The sequence below is a fragment of the Schistocerca gregaria genome, chromosome 2 (genome assembly GCF_023897955.1).
Source record: "Schistocerca gregaria isolate iqSchGreg1 chromosome 2, iqSchGreg1.2, whole genome shotgun sequence".
Classification (NCBI taxonomy): domain Eukaryota; kingdom Metazoa; phylum Arthropoda; class Insecta; order Orthoptera; family Acrididae; genus Schistocerca; species Schistocerca gregaria.
In genome coordinates, this window is record NC_064921.1 from 265,826,828 (window position 1) to 265,850,857 (window position 24,030).

Consider the following 24,030-nt stretch of genomic DNA (forward strand, 5'->3'; position numbering starts at 1 on the left):
TCCTGGTGAAACGTTGTGCCGGCCGCGGTAGCCGTGCGGTTCTGGCGCTGCAGTCCGGAACCGCGGGACTGCTACGGTCGCAGGTTCGAATCCTGCCTCGGGCATGGGTGTGTGTGATGTCCTTAGGTTAGTTAGGTTTAAGTAGTTCTAAGTTCTAGGGGACTTATGACCTAAGATGTTGAGTCCCATAGTGCTCAGAACCATTTGAACCATTTTGTGAAACGTTGTTGTGATGCCTCGTATAAGAAGGAGAAATGCGTACCATCACGTTTCCGACTTTGATAAAGGTCGGATTGTAGCCCATCGCGATTGCGGTTTATCGTATCGCGACATTGCTAATCACGTTGGTCGAGATCCAATGCCTGTTAGCAGAATATGGAATCGGCGAGTTCAGGAGGGTAATACGGAACGCCGTGCTGGATCCCAACGGCCTCGTATCACTAGCAGTCGAGATGACAGGCATCTTATCCGCATGACTGTAACGGATCGTGCAGCCACGTCTCGATCCCTATGTTAACAGACGGGGACGTTTACAAGACACCAACCATCTGCACGAACAGTTCGACGACGTTTGCAGCAACACGGACTATCAGCTCGGAGACCATGGCTGCGTTTACCCTTGACGCTGCATCACATTCAGAAGCGCCTGCGATGGTGTACTCAACGACGAAACTGGGTGCACGAATGGAAAAACGTCATTTTTTCGGATGAATCCAGGTTCTGTTTACAGCATCATGATGGTCACATCCGTTTTTGGCGACATTGCGGTGAACGCACATTGGAAGCGTGTATTCGTCATCGCCATGCTGGCGTATCACCCGGCGTGATGGTATGGAGTGCTATTGGTTACACGTCTCGCTCACGTCTTGTTCACACTGACGGCACTTTGAACAGTGGACGTTACATTTCAGATGTGTTACGACCCGTGGCTCTACCCTTCATCCGATCTCTGCGAAACCCTACACTTCAGCGGGATAATGCACGACGTGGAATGTCAGATCCCTTAATCGGGCAGGTAGGTTAGAAAATTTAAAAAGCGAAATGGATAGGTTAAAGTTAGATATAGTGGGAATTAGAGACGTTGGGTGGCAGGAGGAAACAAGACTTCTGGCCAGGTGAATACAGGTTTACAAATACAGAATCAAATAGGAGCAATGCAGGTGCAGGTTTCATAATGAATAAAAAAATAGGATTGCGGGTAAGTTACTACAAACAGCATAGTGAACGCATTATTGTGGCCAAGATAGACTCGAAGCCCATGCCTACTACAGTAGTACAAGTTTATATGCCAACTAGCTCTGCAGATGATGAAGAAAGTGATGAAATGTATGATGGGATAAAAGAAATTATTCAGGTAGTGAAGGGAGACGAAAATTTAAAAGTCATGGGTGACTGGAATTGGACAGTAGGAAAAGGAAGAGAACGAAACATAGTAGGTGAATATGGATTGGGGTAAAAAATGAAAGAGGAAGCCGTCTGGTAGAATTTTGCACAGAGCATAACTTAATCATAACTAACACTTGGTTCAAAAATCATAAAAGAAGGTTGTATACGTGCAAGAATCCTGGAGATCCAAGAAGGTATCAGATAGATTACATAATCGCAAGACAGAGATTTAGGAACCAGTTTTGAAATTATAAGACATTTCCAGGGGCAGATGTGGACTCTGACCACAATCTATTGGTTATGAACTGTAGATTAAAACTAAAGAAACTGCAAAAAGATAGGAATTTAAGGAGATGGGACCTGGATAAACTGACTAAACCAGAGGTTGTACAGAGTTTCAGGGAAAGCATGAGGGAACAATTGACAGGAATGGGGAAAAGAAATACACTATAAGAAGAATGGATAGCTCTGAGGAATGAAGTAGTGAAGGCAGCAGAGAATCAAGTAGGTAAAAAGACGAGGGCTAGTAGAAATTCTTCGGTAACAGAAGAAATATTGAATTTAATTGATAAAAGGAGAAAATATAAAAATGCGGTAAATGAAGCAGGCAAAAAGGAATGCAAACGTCTCAAAAATGAGAATGACAGGAAGTGCAAAATGGCTAAGCAGGAATGGCTAGAGGACTAATGTAAGTATGAAGAGGCGTATATCACCAGGGATAAAATAGGTACTGCCTACAGGAAAATTAAAGAGACCTTTAGAGAAAAGAGAGTCACTTGTATGAATGTCAGGAGCTCAGATGTAAACTCAGTTCTAAGCAAAGAAGGGGAAGCAGACAGGAGGAAGGAGTATATAGAGGGTCTATACAAGGGTGATGTACTTGAGGACAATATTATGGAAATGGAAGGGGATGTAGATGAAGATAAAATAGGAGATACGAAACTGCTTGAAGAGTCCGACAGAGCACTGAAAGACCTGAGTCGAAACAAAGCCCCGGGAGTAGACAACAATCCATTAAAACTACTGACGACCTTGGGAGAGCCATTCCTGACAAAAAAACTACCATCTGGTGAGCAAGATGTATGAGACAGGCGAAATACCCTCAGACTTCAAGAAGAATATAATATTTCCAATCCCAAAGAAAGAAGGTGCTGACAGATGTGAAATTTACCGAACTATCAGTTTGATACGGTACAGCTGCAACAAAATACTAACACGAGTTCTTTACAGACGAATGCAAAAACTGGTAGAAGCCGACCGCGAGGAAGATCATTTTGCATTCCGTGAGGCAATATTGAGCCTACGACTTATCTTAGAGAATAGATTAAGGAAAGGCAAGCCTACGTTTCTAGCATTTGAGACTTAGAGAAAGCTTTTGACAATGTTGATTGGAATACTCTCTTTCAAATTCTGAAGGTGGCAGGGGTAAAATACAGGGAGCGAAAGGCTATTTACAATTTGTACAAAAACCAGATGGCAGTTATAAGAGTCGAGGGGCATGAAAGGGAAGCAGTGTTTGAGAAGGGAATGAGACAGGGTTGTATCCTCTCCCCGATGTTATTCAATCTGTATACTGAGCAAGCAGTAAAGGAAACAAAAGAAAAATTCGGAGTAGGTATTAAAATCCAAGGAGAAGAAATAAAAACTTTGAGGTTCGCCGATGACATTATAATTCTGTCAGAGACAGCAAAGGACCTGGAAGAGTAGCTGAACGGAATGGACAGTGCTTTGAAAGGAAGATATAAGATGAACATCAACAAAAGCAAAACGAGGGTAATGGAATGTAGTCGAATTAAGTAGGGTGAAGCTGAGGGAATTAGATTAGGAAATGAGACACTTAAAGAGTAAAGGGATTTTGCTAATGGAATGTAGTCGAATTAAGTAGGGTGAAGCTGAGGGAATTAGATTAGGAAATGAGACACTTACAGTAGTAAAGCAGTTTTGCTATTTGGGGAGCAAAATAACTGATGGTGGTAGAAGTGGAGATGATATAAAATATAGACTAGCAACGGCAAGGAAAGCGTTTCTGAAGAAGAGAAATTTGTTAACATTGAGTATAGATTTAAGTGTCAGAATGTCGTTTCTGAAAGTATTTGTATGGAGTGTAGCCATGTATGGAAGTGAAACATGGACGATAAGTAGTTTAGACAAGAAGAGAACAGAAGCTTTCGAAATGTGGTGCTACAGAAGAATGCCGAAGATTAGATGGGTAGATCACATAACTAATGAGGAGGTATTGGATAGAATTGAGGAGAAGAGGAGTTTGTGGCACAACTTGACAAGAAGAAGGGACCGGTTGGTAGGACATGTTCTGAGGCATCAAGGGATCACAAATTTAGCATTGGAGGGCAGCGTGGAGAGTAATAATCGTAAAGGGAGACCAAAGATGAATACACTAAGCAGATTCAGAAGGATGTAGGTTGCAGTAAGTACTGGTAGATGAAGAAGCTTGCACAGGATAGAGTAGCATGGAGAGCTGCATCAAACCAGTCTCAGGACTGAAGACCACAGCAACAAAAACAATGCACGACCGCATGTTGCAGGTCCTGTAAGGGCCTTTCTGGATACCGAAAATGTTCGATTGCTACCCTGGCCAGCACATTCTCCAGATCTCTCACCAACTGAAAATGTCTGGTCAATGGTGGCCGAGCAACTGGCTTGTCACAATACGCCAGTCACTAATCTTGATGAACTGTGGTGTCGTGTTGAAGCTGCATGGGCAGCTGTACGTGTACACGCCATCCAAGCTCTGTTTGACTCAATGCCCAGGCGTATCAAGGCCGTTATTACGGCCAGAGGTGGTTGTTTTGGGGACTGATTTCTTAGGATCTATGCACCCATATTGCGTGATAATGTAGTCACATGTCAATTCTAGTATAATATATTTGTCTAGTGGATACCCGTTATCACCTGCATTTCTTCTTGGTGTGGCAATTTTAATGGCCAGTAGTGTATAAACAGTAACACACCTAAAAGAATCCCTTGGTGTACCCCCATAATATTTTTATGCTGTGTACTGAGTCACTGACACACTGCGAAGTGCACCATAGAGCGTCACTTTCCAGGCACTACAGCCGTGGAAGCACACCGATTTCTAATCAATTGCAGCCTAACTACCTGCTAACAATATGGGACCCATTTCTGCTTCTGCTACAAAAATGTCAGTGGGCCAGTGATGTCAGCTGCCACAGCGGGTGCTTCTCCTCTTCACGGATGCAAGATCATTCTGCCGGCGACAGCATACGTACCGACGCACGGCCACAGCCGTTCACTCTACGGCACAGTTCAGTTCCATTTCACATGAAGCACAGTTCGTACCGAGTTCATGTTCGAGTAGCTACAACTCTACAGTTCCTTTCTACATCAGCCGACGCCATCTTTAGTGTCACTATAATAGCTAGCTGCCACTTTCATGTATCGTTCGGAATGTTGAACGACAGATATGTAGTGAAATTATTAGCCAGAGACAGAACTGTGTAACAGCGGAAAACAGCGGTCCTACTAAATAGTTTTATGTTCGTTGCTACTTTCAATGAGTTAGGGTAGTCAGCGTGTTAGATTTTGAATATGGGTCCACGCTTCTGTCAGCGCTAAAAGTTTGTGCCTAAAATTAACAAGAGTTTATTACCGATCTTATTTTTTGTCTATGTTATGTATGTTTAGGAAACCTGTGTCTACATAAAGTTGCGGTGCGTGCCGGCTAACCACCTAGCACAGCAACTAAATATCTATACCAGCTGCCTGTGATGTTCGGCATCCCGAGGTTATGATGAATACAGTTTCACAGCTGTCGAATCATCTCTATAAAAATAACAAGTCCTATCTGCTAGGAGGACCTGAATCGAGTCACAAATCAGGTCCAATACTCTGTAAGCTCATATTTCGTTCACTAAGCTATAGTGTGGAGTTGTATCGAATGTCTTTGGAAAGTCAAGTAACACGACATCAATTTGGGCGCCAATGTTCAGAGAGAGAGAGAGAGAGAGAGAGAGAGAGAGAGAGAGAGAGAGATAGAGAGAGAGGGGGGGGAGAGAGGAAGGGAGAGAGAGAGAGAGAGAGAGAGAGAGAGAGAGAGAGAGAGAGAGAGAGTTTACACAGGTTCACAGGTTCTCTCTTTATGGAATCCATAATGAATTCTATAGATGAGATTTTCGTTCTGCAAAAACAGCATACTTTGTGAGCGTAAAACATGTTCCATAATTCTACAAAAGATTGATGCCAGGGATGTGGGAATGAGTAATACGGGTCATTCTTTCCTCTAGCGTTACAAGTGCAGCCGTCGCTAACCTTGTCAAATTGCGTTGCATTATTTATTACGACTTTCGTTAGCGAATATACATTATGTGAAGTAGCGGTTAAAATATCTAACTCCTTGAAGAGGCATGACGCCCGGATTAGGCAGTGACGCTGCTCATTATTCTTAATGCTCGCTTTTGTCTCAGGAGTAATTTATTTCTGCGTGAATGTTACCCCTCTACGCTGGCTCATTCTGTGAGTTAATAGCGTCGCGCCAGCAGCTACTCGCTTCCCGCTACTCACTACTCGCTACTCGCTACTCACCACTGCCTCCTCCGGCGTGATGGGTGTTCCGCCGGTGACGGGGTTCTTCTGCAGCACCAGCCGCTGCTTGCGGGCGTACATCACTCTCTCTGCAACAACACGCCACCATTATACGTCACACAGTGCGCAGCAAATAGCAGGTGCTTCACATTTTACATTACACGAGTCCAACGTTTTGGAAAGAGAATGTTTCAATAAAATTACGGCAATCGGGTCTGAATTAATGATCACTTCAGTGAACTAACGCAACTATTGTTTAGTATGAGAGTCATTAACTTATTCAGTCCCATTGTCAGACCTCACTAGGCATACTGATTTTCCACTTTAGTATCAGTGTTAGACGACCTCCGGCGCGACGTTTTGTTACTTTGAAACTTTCCATCGTCATCGAAACCGAGTGAGCGCAGTCGTATGTAAACTGAAAGTAAGAATGAATTTTTCTCAGACTGCAATTGAATGATCTTCAGTTTTACTGAAACGGGATGTGTTACGAGGCTTGTAGCGTCGTATTCAGGTGTTATTTCCCATTAAAGACTAACAATAAACCAGTGAAAATGTAACACAGGGTGTTCATAAATTCCCGCAACCCTTTAAAAACAAGTCATTAGTTTGAGATTTAATTGGTTTCATGTTCTATGGATCATTTTGCTTGATAAATTTTAATGATGCGGAAAGAATCATTTTACATTCACAACGCAAATTAATTTGTAACTTTGGTAATAGAAATTCTTCTACGGAATAGAAGAGTTGTCAAGGAGATACTTTTTCACTTTGTTTTCAAAGTTTACTTTGCTATTTTCAGACATTTTATATCACTGGCTAAGTTGCGGCATTGTGTCTCTCTTTTTGTGCTAAAGCCAACCTTAATGCGGAGTAATGAACGTCCTTTTTCCATCTGGTATTGTCGGTATGGTTTCTCTGAAAGGGCACGGACGACTTCCTTCCACGTCCTTCCCTAATGCGGGTCCCCTGCCCCAAATAAACCATCCAACCATCTCGTATCGTACACACATCAAAAAAAGTTTTGCATCACTTCGGTTCAGGGAGTTCCGGTACCTGTATAGAAAATTGGAATAGAGTTCAACACAGACATAATTTACCCTCTTTTTGTTGCTCATGAAAACCACACTTTGCATGAAACTTCCTGGCAGAGTGAAAATCTCATCTGCACACTTTGCATGTTGTGCCACCATACAGCGAGACCTTCAGAGGTGGTGGTCCAGATTACTATACCGGTACCTCTAGTACTCAGTAGAACGTCCTCTTGCATCAATGCATGCCTCTATTCGACGTGGCATATTATCCAAAAGTTCATGACGGCACTGTTTGACTCCTCAAAGGCGATTCGGCGTAGATCTCTCAGAGTGGTTGGTGGGCCTCGTCGTCCATAAACAGCCCTTTTCAATATGTCCCGGCATGTTCGATAGCGTTCATGTCTGGAGAACATTCTGGCCACTCTAGTCGAGCGATGTCGTTACTGCGAAGAAAGTCATTCTGAAGGTGCGTACGATGGGGATGCGAATTGTCGTCCAGGAAGACGAATGCCTCGCCAATATGCTGCCGATATGGTTGTACTACCTGTTGGAGGATGGCATTCACGTACCGTACAGCCGTTACGGCGCCTTCCATGACCACAAGCAGCGTACAGTGGCTCCACATAATGCCACCCCAAAACAGCTGGGAACCTCCACCTTGCTGCACTCGCTGGACAGTGCGTCTAAGGCGTTCATCCTGAACGGGTTGCCTCCAAACACGTCTCCGACGATTGTCTGCTTGAAGGCATTTGCGACACTCATCGGTGAAGAGAACATGATGCCAATCTTGAGCGGTCCATTCGGCATGTTGTTGGGCCCATTTGTACCGCGCTGCATGGTGTCGTGATTGCAAAGATGGACCTCGCTATAGACGTCACGGCTGAATTTGCGCATCATGCAGCCTATTGTGCACAGTTTTGAGTCGTAACACGACATCCTGTGGCTGCACGAAAAATGTTATTCAACATGGTAACGTTGCTGTCAGGGTTCCTCCGAGCCATAGTCCGTAGGTAGAGGTCATCTACTGCACTAGTAGCCCTTGGGGGCCTGAGCGAGGCATGTGGTCGACAGTTCCTGTCTCTCTGTATCTCCTCCACGTCCGAGCAACATTGCTTTGTTTCACTCCGAGACGCCTGGACACATTCCTTGTTGAGAGCCCTTTCTGGTACAAAGTAACAATGCGGACGCAATCGAACCGCGACATTGACCGTCTAGGCATGATTGAACTACAGACAACACGAGCCGTGTACCTCCTTCCTCGTGGAATGCCTGGAACTGATCGGCTGTCGGACCCCCTCCGCCTCATAGACACTGCTCATGCATGGCTGTTTACATCTTTGAGCGGGTTTAGTGACATCTCTGAACAGTGAAAAGGACTGTGTCTGTGATCAAATATCCACAGTCAACGTCTATCTTCAGGAGTTCTGGGAACCAGGATGATGCAAAATGTTTCTTACGGTTTGTAATTAGGTACGTTTTTGCTGCTTTTGAATAGCAGTGGACTATTTGTAACAAATTTCACGAAGGAATAAATATATTGTGAATCAGTAGTCAGAATTCCCAACTCCTTAGACAGGTGTCTACAAGATGATCGTTGGCGAACACCACATGTTATTCTTACAGCACGGTTTAGAGTAATGAAGACTTCCTATCTTAAATATCAGTTAACCTTTAAAATTATTCCATGTGGTGTAATTGAATGAAAGTTCGCAAAATATGTCACCTTAATATATATGGTGTCTGTTATTGAGGACATCTACAATTAAGGTAAGGACGACCAACTGATCACTTCAGTTCAAATGGCTCTGAGCACTATGGGACTCAACTTCTGAGGTCATTAGTCCCCTAGAACTTAGAACTACTTAAACCTAACTAACCTAAGGACATCACAAACATCCATGCCCGAGGCAGGACTCGAACCTGCGACCGTAGCGGTCTCGCGGTTCCAGACTGGAGCGCCTAGAACCGCGTTGCCACACCGGCCGGCTCAGTGCGGATGCACATCGCGCTCGAACTCGTACGGGTATCGGCGAAATGCCGCGATTAGTGAGGATAATGAGCAAGCGACACTACGTCAGTTGTATGTGGGTAAGCTGAAAATCTGAATCTGACAGGAGGCGTGCTAGGGTAGTTCGTTCAATTACGACGACCGCTGTGTACAGGTGGCGCAGTGGTCAGCGAACCTTTTTAATAAACGGGAGACCTGGGTTCGAATCCCCCCCCCCCCAGCATAAATTTTCGACTTTCCCCATTGGTTTAAGTCAATGCCCACTGGCTGATAATGTTATTAATTCCTTTGTGTCCTGATATCTCAACTTACTGTTTTGTCTCTGCCCAAGGTTTGCAATGGTTGTAAGTGCAAATGTGGCTGAAATAAGTGGTTTTAGGAGTCACAAAACGCGCTTTTTTCCAGTTTAAATTCTCATCAATATAGGCAGCTAAACATTTTAAACTTTACACCCTAATTATTATTTCCTCACCATGTTTTATGATTGGTGTAGTACCCCTAGATGTGTAGAGCAGAATATGTTGTGTCCTTTTAAAATTGAGGATGGGACATTTGCAGAAAACCATTCAATGATACTTTTGAGATTATTGTTTACCATTTCTTCTGTTACTGTACATATTCTTAGACTGATTACGATACTAGTGCCTTCTGCAAAAAGAACTGATTCTGCTTGTTGTGTATTAGACGGAAGATCGTTTACACTCAGGAGCAGCGACAGTGCCTACGATCGAGCCTTCGGGAGCCCCACATTTGATTTCTCCACTGTTAGAATAACGCTCCCAGACTACATTGATTGAATCACTAAGTACAATTCTCTGCGTACTTTTGGTCAGATGTGGAGTTATCCATTGACTGGCTGTAAAGTTAATCCCATAAAATTTCAGTTTATTTAGGACAATATGGTGATTCACAGAGTCAAATGCATTAGATAGGTCACACAAAATATAGACCGACGCAATTTTACTGTTAAGTGCTTGCAAAATTTGATGAATGGTCATGTAAATGCGATTCTGAATAGAGTAATTCTTCTGAAACCCATACTGTGCAGGACTTGGAGACTACTAGAGATAAAGAATCGTGTTTTATTGTCAAACGTTTAGAACCTTTCAAAGTTTTTTCCTTCGTTGTAGATTTGACTTGATGTGCAGCAAAATGACGACAGATGGTGTCATCTGGTGTGCAAAATTTAAACCTGTGACGACGATACTGCGGAGTTACCGACGCCAATATGGGAGGGCACCACCGGCAAAAATAAGCATAACGAGTTGGTTAAAAAAAAGGCAATATCAAAGACCTTCCTCGACTTGGACGTCTTCCCCCCCCCCCCCCCCCCTATGTCTCAGGAACGTGCTGACAGAGCATAGACTGCACTTCAACTTAAAATTTTCGATATCTCAGAAAACAAGATCAACTGATCAACTGTCCATGAAGTGTTAAATAAGCGATTACACCTTCTGGTACAAAATGCAGATGGTCCAAACGATCGTTCTCTGTGGTATGCATTCGCCTGCTTCACGTTAGTCTCCATAGATACTGATTGCCTGAAAAAGTGCCTATTTTGAGGTGAAGCAACATTCCACATTTCTGGCTATGTAAATTTCCCACAACTTCAGGATTTGGGGCCCTGAAAACCCCCCAAAAAACACAAGTGAACACACCTGTGATAGCTCGAAGCATAATGTTTGGTATGGCCCAATGCACGATGGGGTCATAGGCCCAATTTTCCTTGCATAGAAAGCCATAACGGCAAGTGTTGAACTGGACAAACTCGCACAGTACCTGTTGCCACAACCCGGAGAGCTTCAGCTGTCCATTGTCTTCCAGCATTACGGTGCACTCCCCACATTGGCGTTTGTACGTGACGGTTGAGAGTTGGATGGTTCTTTATGATCCCATCGCATGGCCCCCACGCTCTCTCGACGTCACGCCACTACGTTCGCGTGTCCAGACACCAGTCAGTGGTGTTTCTACCATTCGTGCACGAATCAATGAAGCAGACAAAACTGTTTATACTGCAATGGAGACCTGTACATGGGAAGAACATTAATATCGCCTTAATGTTCTACGAGCGACTAGTGGAGCTCACAATGATATTCTGCCATAACAAGAAAAGTTTCAAATGGCTCTGAGGACTATGGGACTTAACATCTATGGTCATCAGTCCCTTAGAACTTAGAACTACTTAAGCCTAACTAACCTAAGGACAGCACACACATCCATGTCCAAGGCAGGATTCGAACCTGCGACCGTAGCGGTCACGCGGTTCCAGGCTGAAGAGCCTAGGGTCCAACTAATATGGTCACGAAACCAGGAGAGGCGCTATGGGCGATGTCGTGCTGTTAACAAAGACACTCGTGTAGGTCGTCTGCTGCCGTGTCACATTAACACCAAATTTCGTCGCACGTCCCACATTCATTTCTGCGATTATTTCACGCAGTTTTGCTTGTCTGTTAGCACTGACAGCTCTACGCAAACGCCGCTGCTCTCGGTCGTTAAGTGAAGGCCATACACTAATATGTTGTCCGTGGTGAGAGGTAACGCCTGAAATTTGGTATTCTCGGCACATTGATTCTGTGGATCTCGGAAAATTGAATTCCCTAAGGATTTACGAAATGGGATGTCAATGTCTGTCAATTCGCTTCGTGAGGTCACAATCCTGTCGAAAACTTTTTCACATGAATCACCTGAGTACAATGCACTGCCCTTTTAGACCTCGAGTACGTGATCCTACCGCCATCTGTATATGTGCATATCGCTATCCCATCACTTTTATCACCACAGTATAGGCTCCAGGTACCTCATTACAATGTGATACTATGTCGCAAAGAGCCACTGTACTAATGGCGCTTACTATCAGTGACAGGCGAAGATACTATTCCGGACTTCAAGGGCTTTCCGCTAAAATTTGGTAAGCTGTTCACCTGTGAGGACATACAAGGTGAATAACAATTACGAAAACAAGCCTGGAAGCGTTCTGTTTAATACAGAATATATTGTCTTGTCTTCATATGTGTTTAGACCTAATACATTAAACTATTATGTTCACATAAGATACAAATACAAGTCAGAATGGTACTGCCACGTAAAACGATAAAGTACTATTATGAGGCGAACTTGTTATTCTCAATTTTGTTACTATTCTTTCGCTTGATCTGTTTTCGCAAGCAGTCCAACACGTTTCGCCACAATGATCATATGGTTCAAATGGCTCTGAGCACTATGGGACTTAACATCTCAGGTCATCAGTCCCCTACACTTAGAACTACTTAAACCTAACTAACCTAAGGACAGCACACACATCCGTGCCCGAGGCAGGATTCGAACCTGCGACAGTAGCTGCAGCGCGGTTCCGGACTGACGCACCTTAGAACCGCTTGACTACAGCGGCCGGCGCCACTCTGATCATCAGATAAGAAGACTCTAGGCTCGGTGACTGACAGGAGTAGCCTTAACTTATATGCAGATATCACAAATCAAACTTGTAGCACCCTCATATAATTCTAAGTTAAATCAGTAAGTGGATCAAAACAGCATATCCAGACACTCTGGGATGATGATAGCATTGAAACAGAGGATGACACTCGTAAAGCTGAAATACTAAACACCTTTTTCCAAAGCTGTTCCACAGAGGAAGACCGCACTGCAGTTCCTTCTCTAAATCACCGCACGAACGAAAAAATAGCTGACATCGAAGTAAGTGTCCAAGCAATAGAAAAGCAACTGGAATCACTCAACAGAGGAAAGTCCACTGGACCTGACGGGATACCAATTCGATTCTACACAGAGTACGCGACAGTACTTGCCCCCCTTCTAACAGCCGTGTACCGCAAGTCTCTAGAGGAACGGAAGGTTCCAAATGTTTGGAAAAGAGCACAGGTAGTCCCAGTCTTCAAAAAGAGTCGTCGAGCAGGTGCGCAAAACTATAGACCCATATATCTGACGTTGTAGAATTTGAGAACATGTTTCTTGCTCGCGTATCACGTCATTTTTGGAAACCCAGAATCTACTCTGTAGGAATCAACATGGATTCCGGAAACAGCGATCGTGTGAGACCCAACTCGCTTTATTTGTTCATGAGACCAAGAAAATATTAGATACAGGCTTCCAGGTAGATGCTATTTTCCTCGACTTCCGGAAGGCGTTCGATACAGTTCCGCACTGTCGACTGATAAACAAAGTAAGAGCCTACGGAACATCAGACCAGCTGTGTGGCTGGATTGGAGAGTTTTTAGCAAACAGAACACAGCATGTTGTTATCAATGGATAGACGTCTACAGACGTTAAAGTAACCTCTGGCGTGCCACAGGGGAGTGTTATGGGACCATTGCTTTTCACAATATATATAAATGACCTAGTAGATAGTGTCGGAAGTTCCGTGCGGCTTTTAGCGGATGATGGTGTAGTATACAGAGAAGTTGCAGCATTAGAAAATTGCAGCGAAATGCAGAAATATCTGCAGCGGATAGCCACTTGGTGCAGGGAGTGGCAACAGACCCTTAACATAGACAAATGTAATGTATTGCTAATACATAGAAGGAAGGATCCTTTATTGTATGATTATATGATAGCGGAACATACACTGGTAGCAGTTACTTCTGTAAAATATCTGGGAGTATGCGTGCGGAACGATTTGAAGTAGAATGAGCATATAAAATTAATTTTTGGTAAGGCGGGCCCGAGGTTGAGATCTATTGGGGGAGTCCTTAGAAAATGTAGTCCATCAACAAAGGAGGTGGCTTCCAAAGCACTCGTTCGACCTATACTTGAGTATGGCTCATCAGTGTGGGATCCGTAGCAGGTCAGGTTGACAGAGGAGATAGAGAAGACCCAAAGAACAGCAGCGCGTTTCGTCACAGGGTTATTTGGTAAGCTTGATAGCGTTACGGAGATGTTTAGCAAAGTCAAGTGGCAGACTCAGCAAGAGAGGCGCTCTGCATCGCGATTTAGCTTACTGTCCAGGTTTCGAGAGGGTGCGTTTCTCGATGAGATATCGAATATGTTGCTTTCCGGTACTTATACCTCCCGAGGAGATCACGTATGTAAAATTAGAGAGATCCGAGCGCGCAAGGAGGGTTTCGGCAGCCGTTCTTCCCGCGAACCATACGCGACTAGAACAGGAAAGGGAGGTAATGACTGTGCCACTCAAAGTGCCCTCCGCCACACACCGTTGGTTGGCTTGCGGAGTATATATGTAGATGTAGATGTAAGTTTTGGCATGGCCCTGCTGGTCAATAGTCAAACAGGGTTACTACTATTACTACATCAGTAATTGACCATTTGGCCACAAATACGGACAGAATTCATCCATTTTACATGACCTATTTCCACCATCTTGGAAGAGATATGACGTCAGTACGAGGAGAAGGAGAAGAGAGAGGGCAGACACACAATGACAAATAGGGTGGTGGTGACTTTCTAGGCGACCTTGAGGGGTGACTGAAGGGGAGCTTCAAGACACTGACGTAGACGAATCCCTATTGTCTGTCCTCTAACTCTCCTTCATCCACTATTTATAGATTTAAGTATCTAACTAATGAATCGTGGAAAAATCATGGTAATGTGAAGTCGGTATTTGGCTAAGAAAGGAGTGAATTATGGGAAAATTGAAATTTTCAGTCACCTTGCCAATGACGTAAATGCTTAACCGAAAGCAAAATGTTAAGTGTAAAAATAAAATGGAAATTTACATTCGTATTCTAGACTGCTCCTATTCCTGTGATGAATTCTTGTTTAGAAACTTGTAGTATGTATTATGGTAAAGAGTAACGAACGTTTTACTATCGCTGAATTAATTTTTTCACTTATGTGCAAACTCGCCACTTATCGTAACGAAATTATTTATGTTTCCAATATCATTAAAATACGTCGTGCACATGTGCAAGTTACTATCACAGTTATAACGATCACACACTCCAAAAATGGTTAATTTCTTCTGTTGTTGTTCGTAATTTCCAATAACCTAATTTCTAAGCACATTAGTCTGTCTAAGAGTATTCTAAACGAGTCAGAATCAGTATATACTAGGATCGCGTGATGTGAGATTCCATAGTTGGTAAACTTGTACTCCTCTTGTTACACTGAAGCAAAGCAAGAAATCGAAGTTTCCGGATTCCTTTCCCTACTGTTGTGATTAATTTACTTCAGCTTCAAGAAGCAGGAAGCTGATCCAACTTACCCGTAACCTGGAGCATTGTGCCTCGTAGTAATTTCCGGAGGTGTCACTCATTAGCGATACAATGAGCAGGAAGCAAACCGAAGTGGCTGCTTCCGCTTCCCGTCCGTAGAAGTAATCCAGAAATACGTGTCTGGGTCACGCGAAATCGTAAACTGTGCATCCACCGGCGCTGGTGTGACGCAAGCACACAAATGAAAATGCATTCCATAGCAGACGATCGTTAACACCATGGACGCAACACAGCTATAGCTATTTAAACAGCGCAGTTCGTTTCCTGAGAACCGAAGGGAACGGGCGTTGGAAACTGAGTAGACTAAAGTAAGTGATAAGTAAAAATTCTATTTTTTTTATCTTGTTCATATAGAATACCATTAAGGACGCGATGATGTATCATTGTACTATTGCGGCGTGTTAACTAGACGATTATTGCACTTTTCCTTTTCATGTGCTGGTAAGATTACTGCTACTATTTCTAGAGGTGTAAAAGAGACCCGTCTAAACTGTTTACCTTGAGAAGATTAAATTACCAATACTACGCAATTATTCTAGACACACAGGGTAGAAATATACACGGAAAGGGGCCAGAATTGCAAAAGAATATATATAATTTTCAACAGAACAGTGCTACTACCCTGAAACGTTACTTTTCATAGTCAAATAACAGAAGAATTTAAAGTACGAATCATCGGAACAGTGACCCTGTTCAACAGATTTGACACCCACAACTAACAAAGGTCTGTCAGGAAAATGTTTTGAGCGCAGTGGTGCGAGTGTGACAAGTAGATATTTGTTTCAAGGACTTTAGGGAATCTTTAGAAAAACGGAGTCCAATGTGCATTCACTCTCCTTCGAAATGTGTTTTTTTCCCTTCCGAACACGCGTTCACCACCATGTAAAGAACTTTTATCTTGCTCTATACTTTTGATTATTTTCTTCCTCTGAGTGCTGCGTCACGTACTCCTAATTCTCTTGAAGCCGGAAATGCACTCTAGGATGCAACGATGTTGTGTTCATCGGTGTATCTTACGTCTCGGCTTGCACAAAGACTAGTCTGATGTCGACGGAGAACTTTAGACGACAAGTTTTTCCCTTAAAACACAAGAAATAACAAACGTCGAAAGAGATGTCTGATGTTGAGTGACCACTGTGAAGGGCAACCAGGTGCAGTGTATTCATATGAGACAGCACCTGATGGATTTTGAAAGGGGCCTCATTGTGGCTCTCCATTTGGCCAGCTGTTCAATTCATGCAATATCCAGATTTCTGGGGCACATGGATGGACAGTGGCTTCACGTTCGTTCGAGTGGGATCGTGAGGGTTGGCATGCTCGACGTCAAGGTTCCGATCGGCCACTTCAGACCACCGCAATGGAGAATCGCTGACTGTGCACTAAGCACATCCTCACCTCTCCGTATCTGAGCTTGTCTTCTAGGGGCAAGTACTGGATTCCCTGCAACATTTTGTGTCATCTAGTATCATTGATCTAGCAGTACCCAGGGTGAGGAATTACCGTCCCAAATATTGGCTGCTGTTAACACCACAACACAAATGGCTGCATTTGGAATGGTGCCGTGAACAGGAAGCATGGACTGCTGACTAATGGCGTCGCATTGTGTCCAGCGATGAATCACGGTTCTGCACTACCCCAGATGACACAACCGGCGAGTATAGCGGCGGTCTGGGAGAGGTCATATTCTCCCAATGTTTTGGAGAGACATATCGGCTTTACTTCTGGCGTCAAGCTATGGGGAGCCACTGTGTATGACCACAGGTCACGGCTAGTGGTGACTGAGGGAACTCAGACGACACGAAAGTAAGCCACGAACATACTGCACTGTCATGAGCTAGCTCTCATGGACAGCATCGTGGTGCCATTCTTAAACCGAACAATGCGCGTAATGGGGCCCCTTAGGAATATGGCAGCAAGAGAGGGGAAGAAAACCAATGTGCACTCCGTGTGCATACCGGGGGGAGTCATTCCAAATGTGGAAAGGGTCCTTCCGGTTGCCATGAAGGGTACAGGGTGCACCCATCTGCAGGTGGTCGCTCATGTCGCCACCAATGATGTGTGACGCAATGGATCGGAGGAAATCCTCTCTGGCTTCCGGCGGCTATCTGATTTCGTGAAGACTGCCAGTCTCGCTAGCGGGATGAAAGCAGAGCTCACCATCTGCAGCATCGTCGACAGGACTGACTGCGGACCTTTGGTACAGAGCCGAGTGGAGGGTCTGAATCAGAGGCTGAGACCGTTCTGCGACCGTGTGGGCTGCATATTCCTCGACTTGCGCCATAGGGTGGTGGGGTTTCGGGTTCCGCTGGATAGGTCAGGAGTCCACTATACCCAGCAAGCGGCTACACAGGTAGTAGGGGTTGTGTGGCGTGGACTGGGCGGTTTTTTAGGTTAGATGGCCTCGGGCAAGTACAGAAAGGGCAACAGCCTCAAAGGGTGCGGGGAAAAGTCAGGACATGCGGGGACCAAGCAGCAATCGGTATTGTAATTATAAACTTTCGAAGTTGCATTGCTAAAGTACCGGAACTTCAAGCGCTGATAGAAAGCACCGAAGCTGAAATCGTTATAGGCACAGAAAGCTCGCTGACGCCAGAGATAAATTCTGCCGAAATTTTTACAAAGGCACAGACGGTGTTTAGAAAGGATAGATTGCATGCAACCGGTGGTGGCGTGTTTGTCGCAGTTAGTAATAGTTTATCCTGTAATGAAGTAGAAGTGGATAGTTCCTGTGAATTATTATGGGTGGAGGTTACACTCAACAACCGAGCTAGTTTAATAGTTGGCTCCTTTTACCGACCTCGCGACTTAGCAGCATTAGTGGCAGAACAACTGAGAGGAAATTTGAAATACATTTCACACAAATTTTCTCAGCATATTATAGTCTTAGGTGGAGATTTCAATTTACCAGATATAGACTGGGACACTCAGATGTTTAGGACGGGTGGTAGGGACAGAGCATCGAGTGACTTTATACTGAGTGCACTATCCGAAAATTACCTCGAGCAATTAAACAGAGAACCGACTCGTGGAGATAACATCTTGGACATACTGATAACAAACAGACCCGAACTTTTCGACTCTGTAAGTGCAGAACAGTGATCAGGAAGGTTTATCTGTTTAGCAAGGCAGATTTCTGACTACCTAACAGATCAAAACGAAAATTTCTGTTCCGACACTAACAATGTTGAGTGTTTATGGAAAAAGTTCAAGGCAATCGTAAAATGTATTTTAGACAAGTACGTGCCGAGTAAAACTGCGAGGGACGGGAAAATCCCACCGTGGTTCAACAACAAAGTTAGGAAACTACTGCGAAAGCAAAGAGAGCTTCACTCCAAGTTTAAACGCAGCCAAAAACTCTCAGGCAAACAGAAGCTAAACGGTGTCAAAGTAGCGTAAGGAGGGCTATGCGTGAAGCGTTCAGTTAATTCGAAAGTAAAATTCTATGTACCGACTTGACAGAAAATCCTAGGAAGTTCTGATCTTACGTTAAATCAGTAAGTGGCTCGAAACAGCACATCCAGACGCTCCGGGATGATGATGGCATTGAAAGAGAGGACGACATGCGTAAAGCTGAAATACTAAACACCTTTTTTCAAAGCTGTTTCACAGAGGAAGACCGCACTGCAGTTCCTTCTCTAAATCCTCCCACAAACGAAATAATGGCTGACATCGAAGTAAGTGTCCAAGGAATTAGAAAAGCAACTGGAATCACTCAACAGAGGAAAGTCCACTGGACCTGACGGGATACCAATTCGATTCTACACAGAGTACGCGATTAAACTTGCCCCCCTTTTAACAGCCGTGTACAGCAAGACTCTAGAGGAACAGAAGGTTCCAAATGATTGGAAAAGAGCACAGGTAGTCCCAGTCTTCAAGAAGGGTCGTCGAGCAGATGCGCAAAACTATAGACCCATATCTCTGACGTTGTAGAAGTTGAGAACATGTTTCTTGCTCGCGTATCACGTCGTTTTTGGAAACCCAGAATCTACTCTGTAGGAATCAACATGGATTCCGGAAACAGCGATCGTGTGAGACCCAACTCGCTTTATTTGTTCATGAGACCCAGAAAATATTAGATACAGGCTTCCAGGTAGATGCTATTTTCCTCGACTTCCGGAAGGCGTTCGATACAGTTCCGCACTGTCGACTGATAAACAAAGGAAGAGCCTACGGAATATCAGACCAGCTGTGTGGCTGGATTGGAGAGTTTTTAGCAAACAGAACACAGCATGTTGTTATCAATGGATAGACGTCTACAGACGTTAAAGTAACCTCCGGCGTGCCACAGGGGAGTGTTATGGGACCATTGCTTTTCACAATATATATAAATGACCTAGTAGATAGTGTCGGAAGTTCCATGCGGCTTTTCGCGGGTGATGGTGAAGTATACAGAGAAGTTGCAGCATTAGAAAATTGCAGCGAAATGCAGAAATATCTGCAGCGGATAGGCACTTGGTGCAGGGAGTGGCAACAGACCCTTAACATAGACAAATGTAATGTATTGCGAATACATAGAATGAAGGATCCTTATTGTATGATTATATGATAGCGGAACATACCCTGGTAGCAGTTACTTCTGTAAAATATCTGGGAGTATGCGTGCGGAACGATTTGAAGTGGAATGATCATATAACATTAATTGTTGGTAAGGCGGGTACCAGGTTGAGATCCATTGGGAGAGTCCTTAGAAAATGTAGTCCATCAACAAAGGAGGAGGCTTACAAAACACTCGTTCGACCTATACTTGAGTGTTGCTCATCAGTGTGGGATCCGTACCAGATCGGTTTGACGGAGGAGATAGAGAAGATCCAAAGAATAGCGGCCTGTTTCGTCACAGGGTTATTTGGTAAGCGTGATAGCGTTACGGAGATGTTTAGTAAACTCAAGTGGCAGATTCTGCAACGGAGGCGCTCTGCATCGCGGTGTAGCTTGCTCCGCAGGTTTCGAGAGGGTGCGTTTCTGGATGAGGTATCGAATATATTGCTTCCCCCTACTTATACCACCCAAGGAGATCACGAATATAAGATCAAAGAGATTTGAGCGCGCACGGAGGCTTTCAGACAGCCGTTCTTCCCGCGAACTATACGCGACAGGAAATGAAAAGGGAGGTAATGACAGTGGCACGTAAAGTGCCCTCCGCCACACACCGTTGGGTGGCTTGCGAAGTATAAATGTAGATGTAGATGTAGATGTAGAATGCTCGTCGACACATGACACGTGTCTGTATGAACTGTCTGCACAACACAATGTTGAGGTACTTCTGTGACCAGGAAGATATCCAGATCGGTCCTCAACACAACACATATAGGACCAGTTCAGATGTCAGCTCTGTCCCAGCGCCAGTACCCAGCACCTCGATGACCAGTTAGAACAATTGTGGTCAAGCTTTTTCAGAAGAGGTCACAACGGCCTTACAACACACTTCCCGGCAGCATAGGTGTATGCATTCAGGCCAGAGGGAATGCTGCGCCATACTGATAAGTGGGCTCATACTGTCAAATATGAGTAGATATGGTGAAATAATATCAAATACCCTCTCAACCATTTTTCATTGCGTTTCCTCTTTGTCAGCCAATCACTTAATCTCTATGGACAGTGTGTAAGTTTTTCCAAAAGTTCCTAATTGTTTGAGACGTCATTCCAATAATCTCATACTATTGTGCGAACGGAATTGTTGTGACGTCCCTAATTCCAATAGTCATTTTCAAACTGTACATCATAGGTAATTTCTTAAGAGCTATCGCGTGTAGGTTAGGACTGGAGGTTATTACCACGGTGAGAGGCACTATGATCGACCAATTGACGCCACTGTCAGATCACAAGCTGGAGCAGTCGTTCCTGTGAGTACATATGGTATGATACTGCTCTATAATACATAGATGTACTTATTATTTACGCAATAAATCTGTACGATAGTAATATTAATTACTATGTTAATCAGCAGCCAACGGCCTTGCTGCAGAGGTAACAGGGGTTCCCGTCAGATAACCGAAGCTAAGCTCTGTGACAATGTAAAAAAAACATATGTCAACAATATGACTCGTAACGCACTTCGATTGCTGGCATGCAAAGCGTCAGCACAGAATGAGATGACTTCTCTTGGCAGTACGAGACGTACAACTACTGTCCATCCCGATGTCTACAATGGTAGGTGGAAAAGCTCCCCCACACCTCCCCAAAAAAAAGAAGTACCTCTACTGCCCATCCGGATGTCTTGAATGGTTTATGGAAAAGCTCACCCACACTTCCCCCCCACCCCACCCCCCTCCTCCAAAAAAATAGTTCAAGCACTCAATAGAGGTCAGTCATAGCCTATGTTGATCTAATTTGAGCTACCCTCATCTTACAGATGCTAGGGAGCCCTGCGCATTCGAGTAATATCATCTATCAGATGGAAACCAAGCCTGTACGCACTACGCAAAGAACGGATGCACGTGCTATTTCATGATGTCAGCTCTATTGGCTCCAGTTGTCACGGTACCCCTCGTCTGTTATGAGAACACTGCGATAATCATATCAAACACTTTCCAGATTGAAAGGGTTGTAAGGTGTCGTCCAAATGCACCAGAAAAAAATCACACTAACACAAAGTTAGGGGTCCACTCATGGTGAGACATATCCTGCTTTTGTGTAATACAAGTACAGAGAGTTAAAGGGTCACTTTTTTAAAATCCAGACGTGTGAAATGTTGCTCAGAAATCTATAATGGTGCAAAAACGTGGCGCCCTGCAACATCTGCTTCGCGCCCCTCGACACTTCAAATAGCAAGGCGACAACACTTGCTAAAAAGAGGCCAGAGCTTAGAAGTTCATGTGAGGTGTAAAGTTAGCTACTGAGGTCACATTGACACCAAATTTTACGGTAATTCTGTCCAACGCAACCGTGGCCGTGTCACACTATCGGAAGGTCGTCAAAGTCCCTCCTCCTCCCCTTAACCACGTCTCACCCCTTTTCTTGACGCCTCTGCGGTGAGGGGTCGGAACCGCGACGCCCGAAGTGGGACACAGTATTTCACGCTGCCGGGACGGATTGCAGGCGCACTAATAAAGATATCTTCCTGAAATTTGAATGAATTACTCCTCGGGAATGTCCACAAGGAGTAACAGGCTTTTTTGGGTTAATTTGTTCATTAGTTATTACAAAAAACTTGACGAGAAAAACACGACAGAACTACATCTTTGTTTCAAACGTACGCCATTTCATTATTTTTTCAAATTTCAAAAAGTCTGCTATTACTCCGTACGCTATATCTAACAGATTAAGAAAATTGTTTGTTTTTTGGTTTCGTATAAGATTTGCAGCCTGCAGGATATGTGTGTTATAATTGGGGAGAAACGAATGTAAAGAAAAGGCGATGCAAAAGAGAGAGGAAGGAAATAATGACATAAAGCCGCACAAGGTATTGTGGCAATGCAACAGCGAGGGCTGGAATTTATGCCGGACCGGGACTCGAATCCTGATGCTCCCCTTCGATAGAACGGTTGCCTTAACTACTCTGGCCACCCGGACACACTTTCCGTCAGACCCAAATTCTCAGCTTTTCGCTTGTCGCACAACAACGACCCCCGCCCTTTAACCCCCTGCGCGCTGATTTCTGATTTCCGTAGGTGTTCGGCTGTTGGTTATGCATCCGCACTCTAACTTTTTCAGCAAACAGCCGTCGCGCCCATAGACGTGTCTATAATGCAGGACTGCCATCGGGTACTCATCTCATTCTCATACAATAAATTTAATTCCTCGGATGGGAAAGGGCGGGGGGTGATGAATGATTGAATTTCTTAAAAAAGTCAGAAAATATTTTCCAAAAAAATCTTAAAAATCGCTTATTTTTTACGATGACCAAGGGAAATGGATCATTAAAGATAGTATGATTCAATTGTTTTAAAAATATTTCTCATAAAATAACATTCTAGTCAAATGTAAGTAATGAAATTCGAGCAAAAGGGCATGGCAGCAGTACTGTAAAATCTAACTTGGAGAAAAAGATAGATGGTCTGCATAAGAGGAATGGGAATTAATAGGCTAGAGTTAGAGAGAAAGATAGTGAAAGAAAAAGTGATACAGAAATGATCGATTTGTGGTATTACAGCTAGAAAGAAAATTCACTGCTGTCATTAAGCAGTTTCGAATGGGTCACTTCTGTGTGGTGGCTTGGATAACATTTACACGTTCATGTGGACGGTTCAGAATTCTCCCAGCGATAACAGCAGGACTCACGGCTGTGTCAGACAACTCCAGTACTCTCAAAAGTTAGAGAATGGTGCAAACATAATCCTGTGAAACGCACTATTAAAGGATCTTGTGGTCAGTAACACCAACAATTACCCGGTATATCAGGCAATAGGCTGAGTGGCAGAGGTACATCATGCTGGTCCTGTATGAAGGGTAAATGCTGATAGGAAGGAATGAAGTTGTCGAATTGCTTGCTAACGAGTGACTGCGCAACGGGACAAAGAAATACAGGCGGTTCCGCACGTAAATGTACTCTAGCATGTGTAGATACAAATTAGTGTCAACTGAAACTGAAAACTACGTCTCCTGTACCAATAGAAAAGAACATCACTATGCGGCAGCTGTCCGAAACACAACATTCCAACCGTGATACGAATTTGGAGTGTAGCACAATGCATACCCAGTGCGAAAATTCTTCCATCGCTTCAGCCACGGAAGGCTTAAACAGCACCTTCATCGATTAATTGTACAGCCACCCCTGTGTGAATGCGGCGTGAAGGAATGCACCTGGGATATCAATATCGTCCGTTGCCCTCTAAGTTCGTGAAGTGATGAGAAGATAGTTACTTATTAGTGCGAATAATTGCTTAGCAACAAACAATGTAACGACCTACGTACAGAGCGA

General features: G+C 44.0%; 1 protein-coding gene across 1 annotated transcript in view; it reads right to left on the reverse strand.

Moving 5' to 3' along the window:
• Positions 1-24,030, reverse strand: part of LOC126335740 (inactive ubiquitin carboxyl-terminal hydrolase MINDY-4B) — a 130,341-nt gene that overhangs the window by 66,902 nt on the left and 39,409 nt on the right. The window contains exon 2 of the mRNA XM_049999197.1: positions 5,947-6,035. Coding sequence (XP_049855154.1) covers positions 5,947-6,027 — 81 coding nt within the window. The 5' untranslated portion in view covers positions 6,028-6,035. The remainder of the gene's footprint in view (positions 1-5,946; positions 6,036-24,030) is intronic.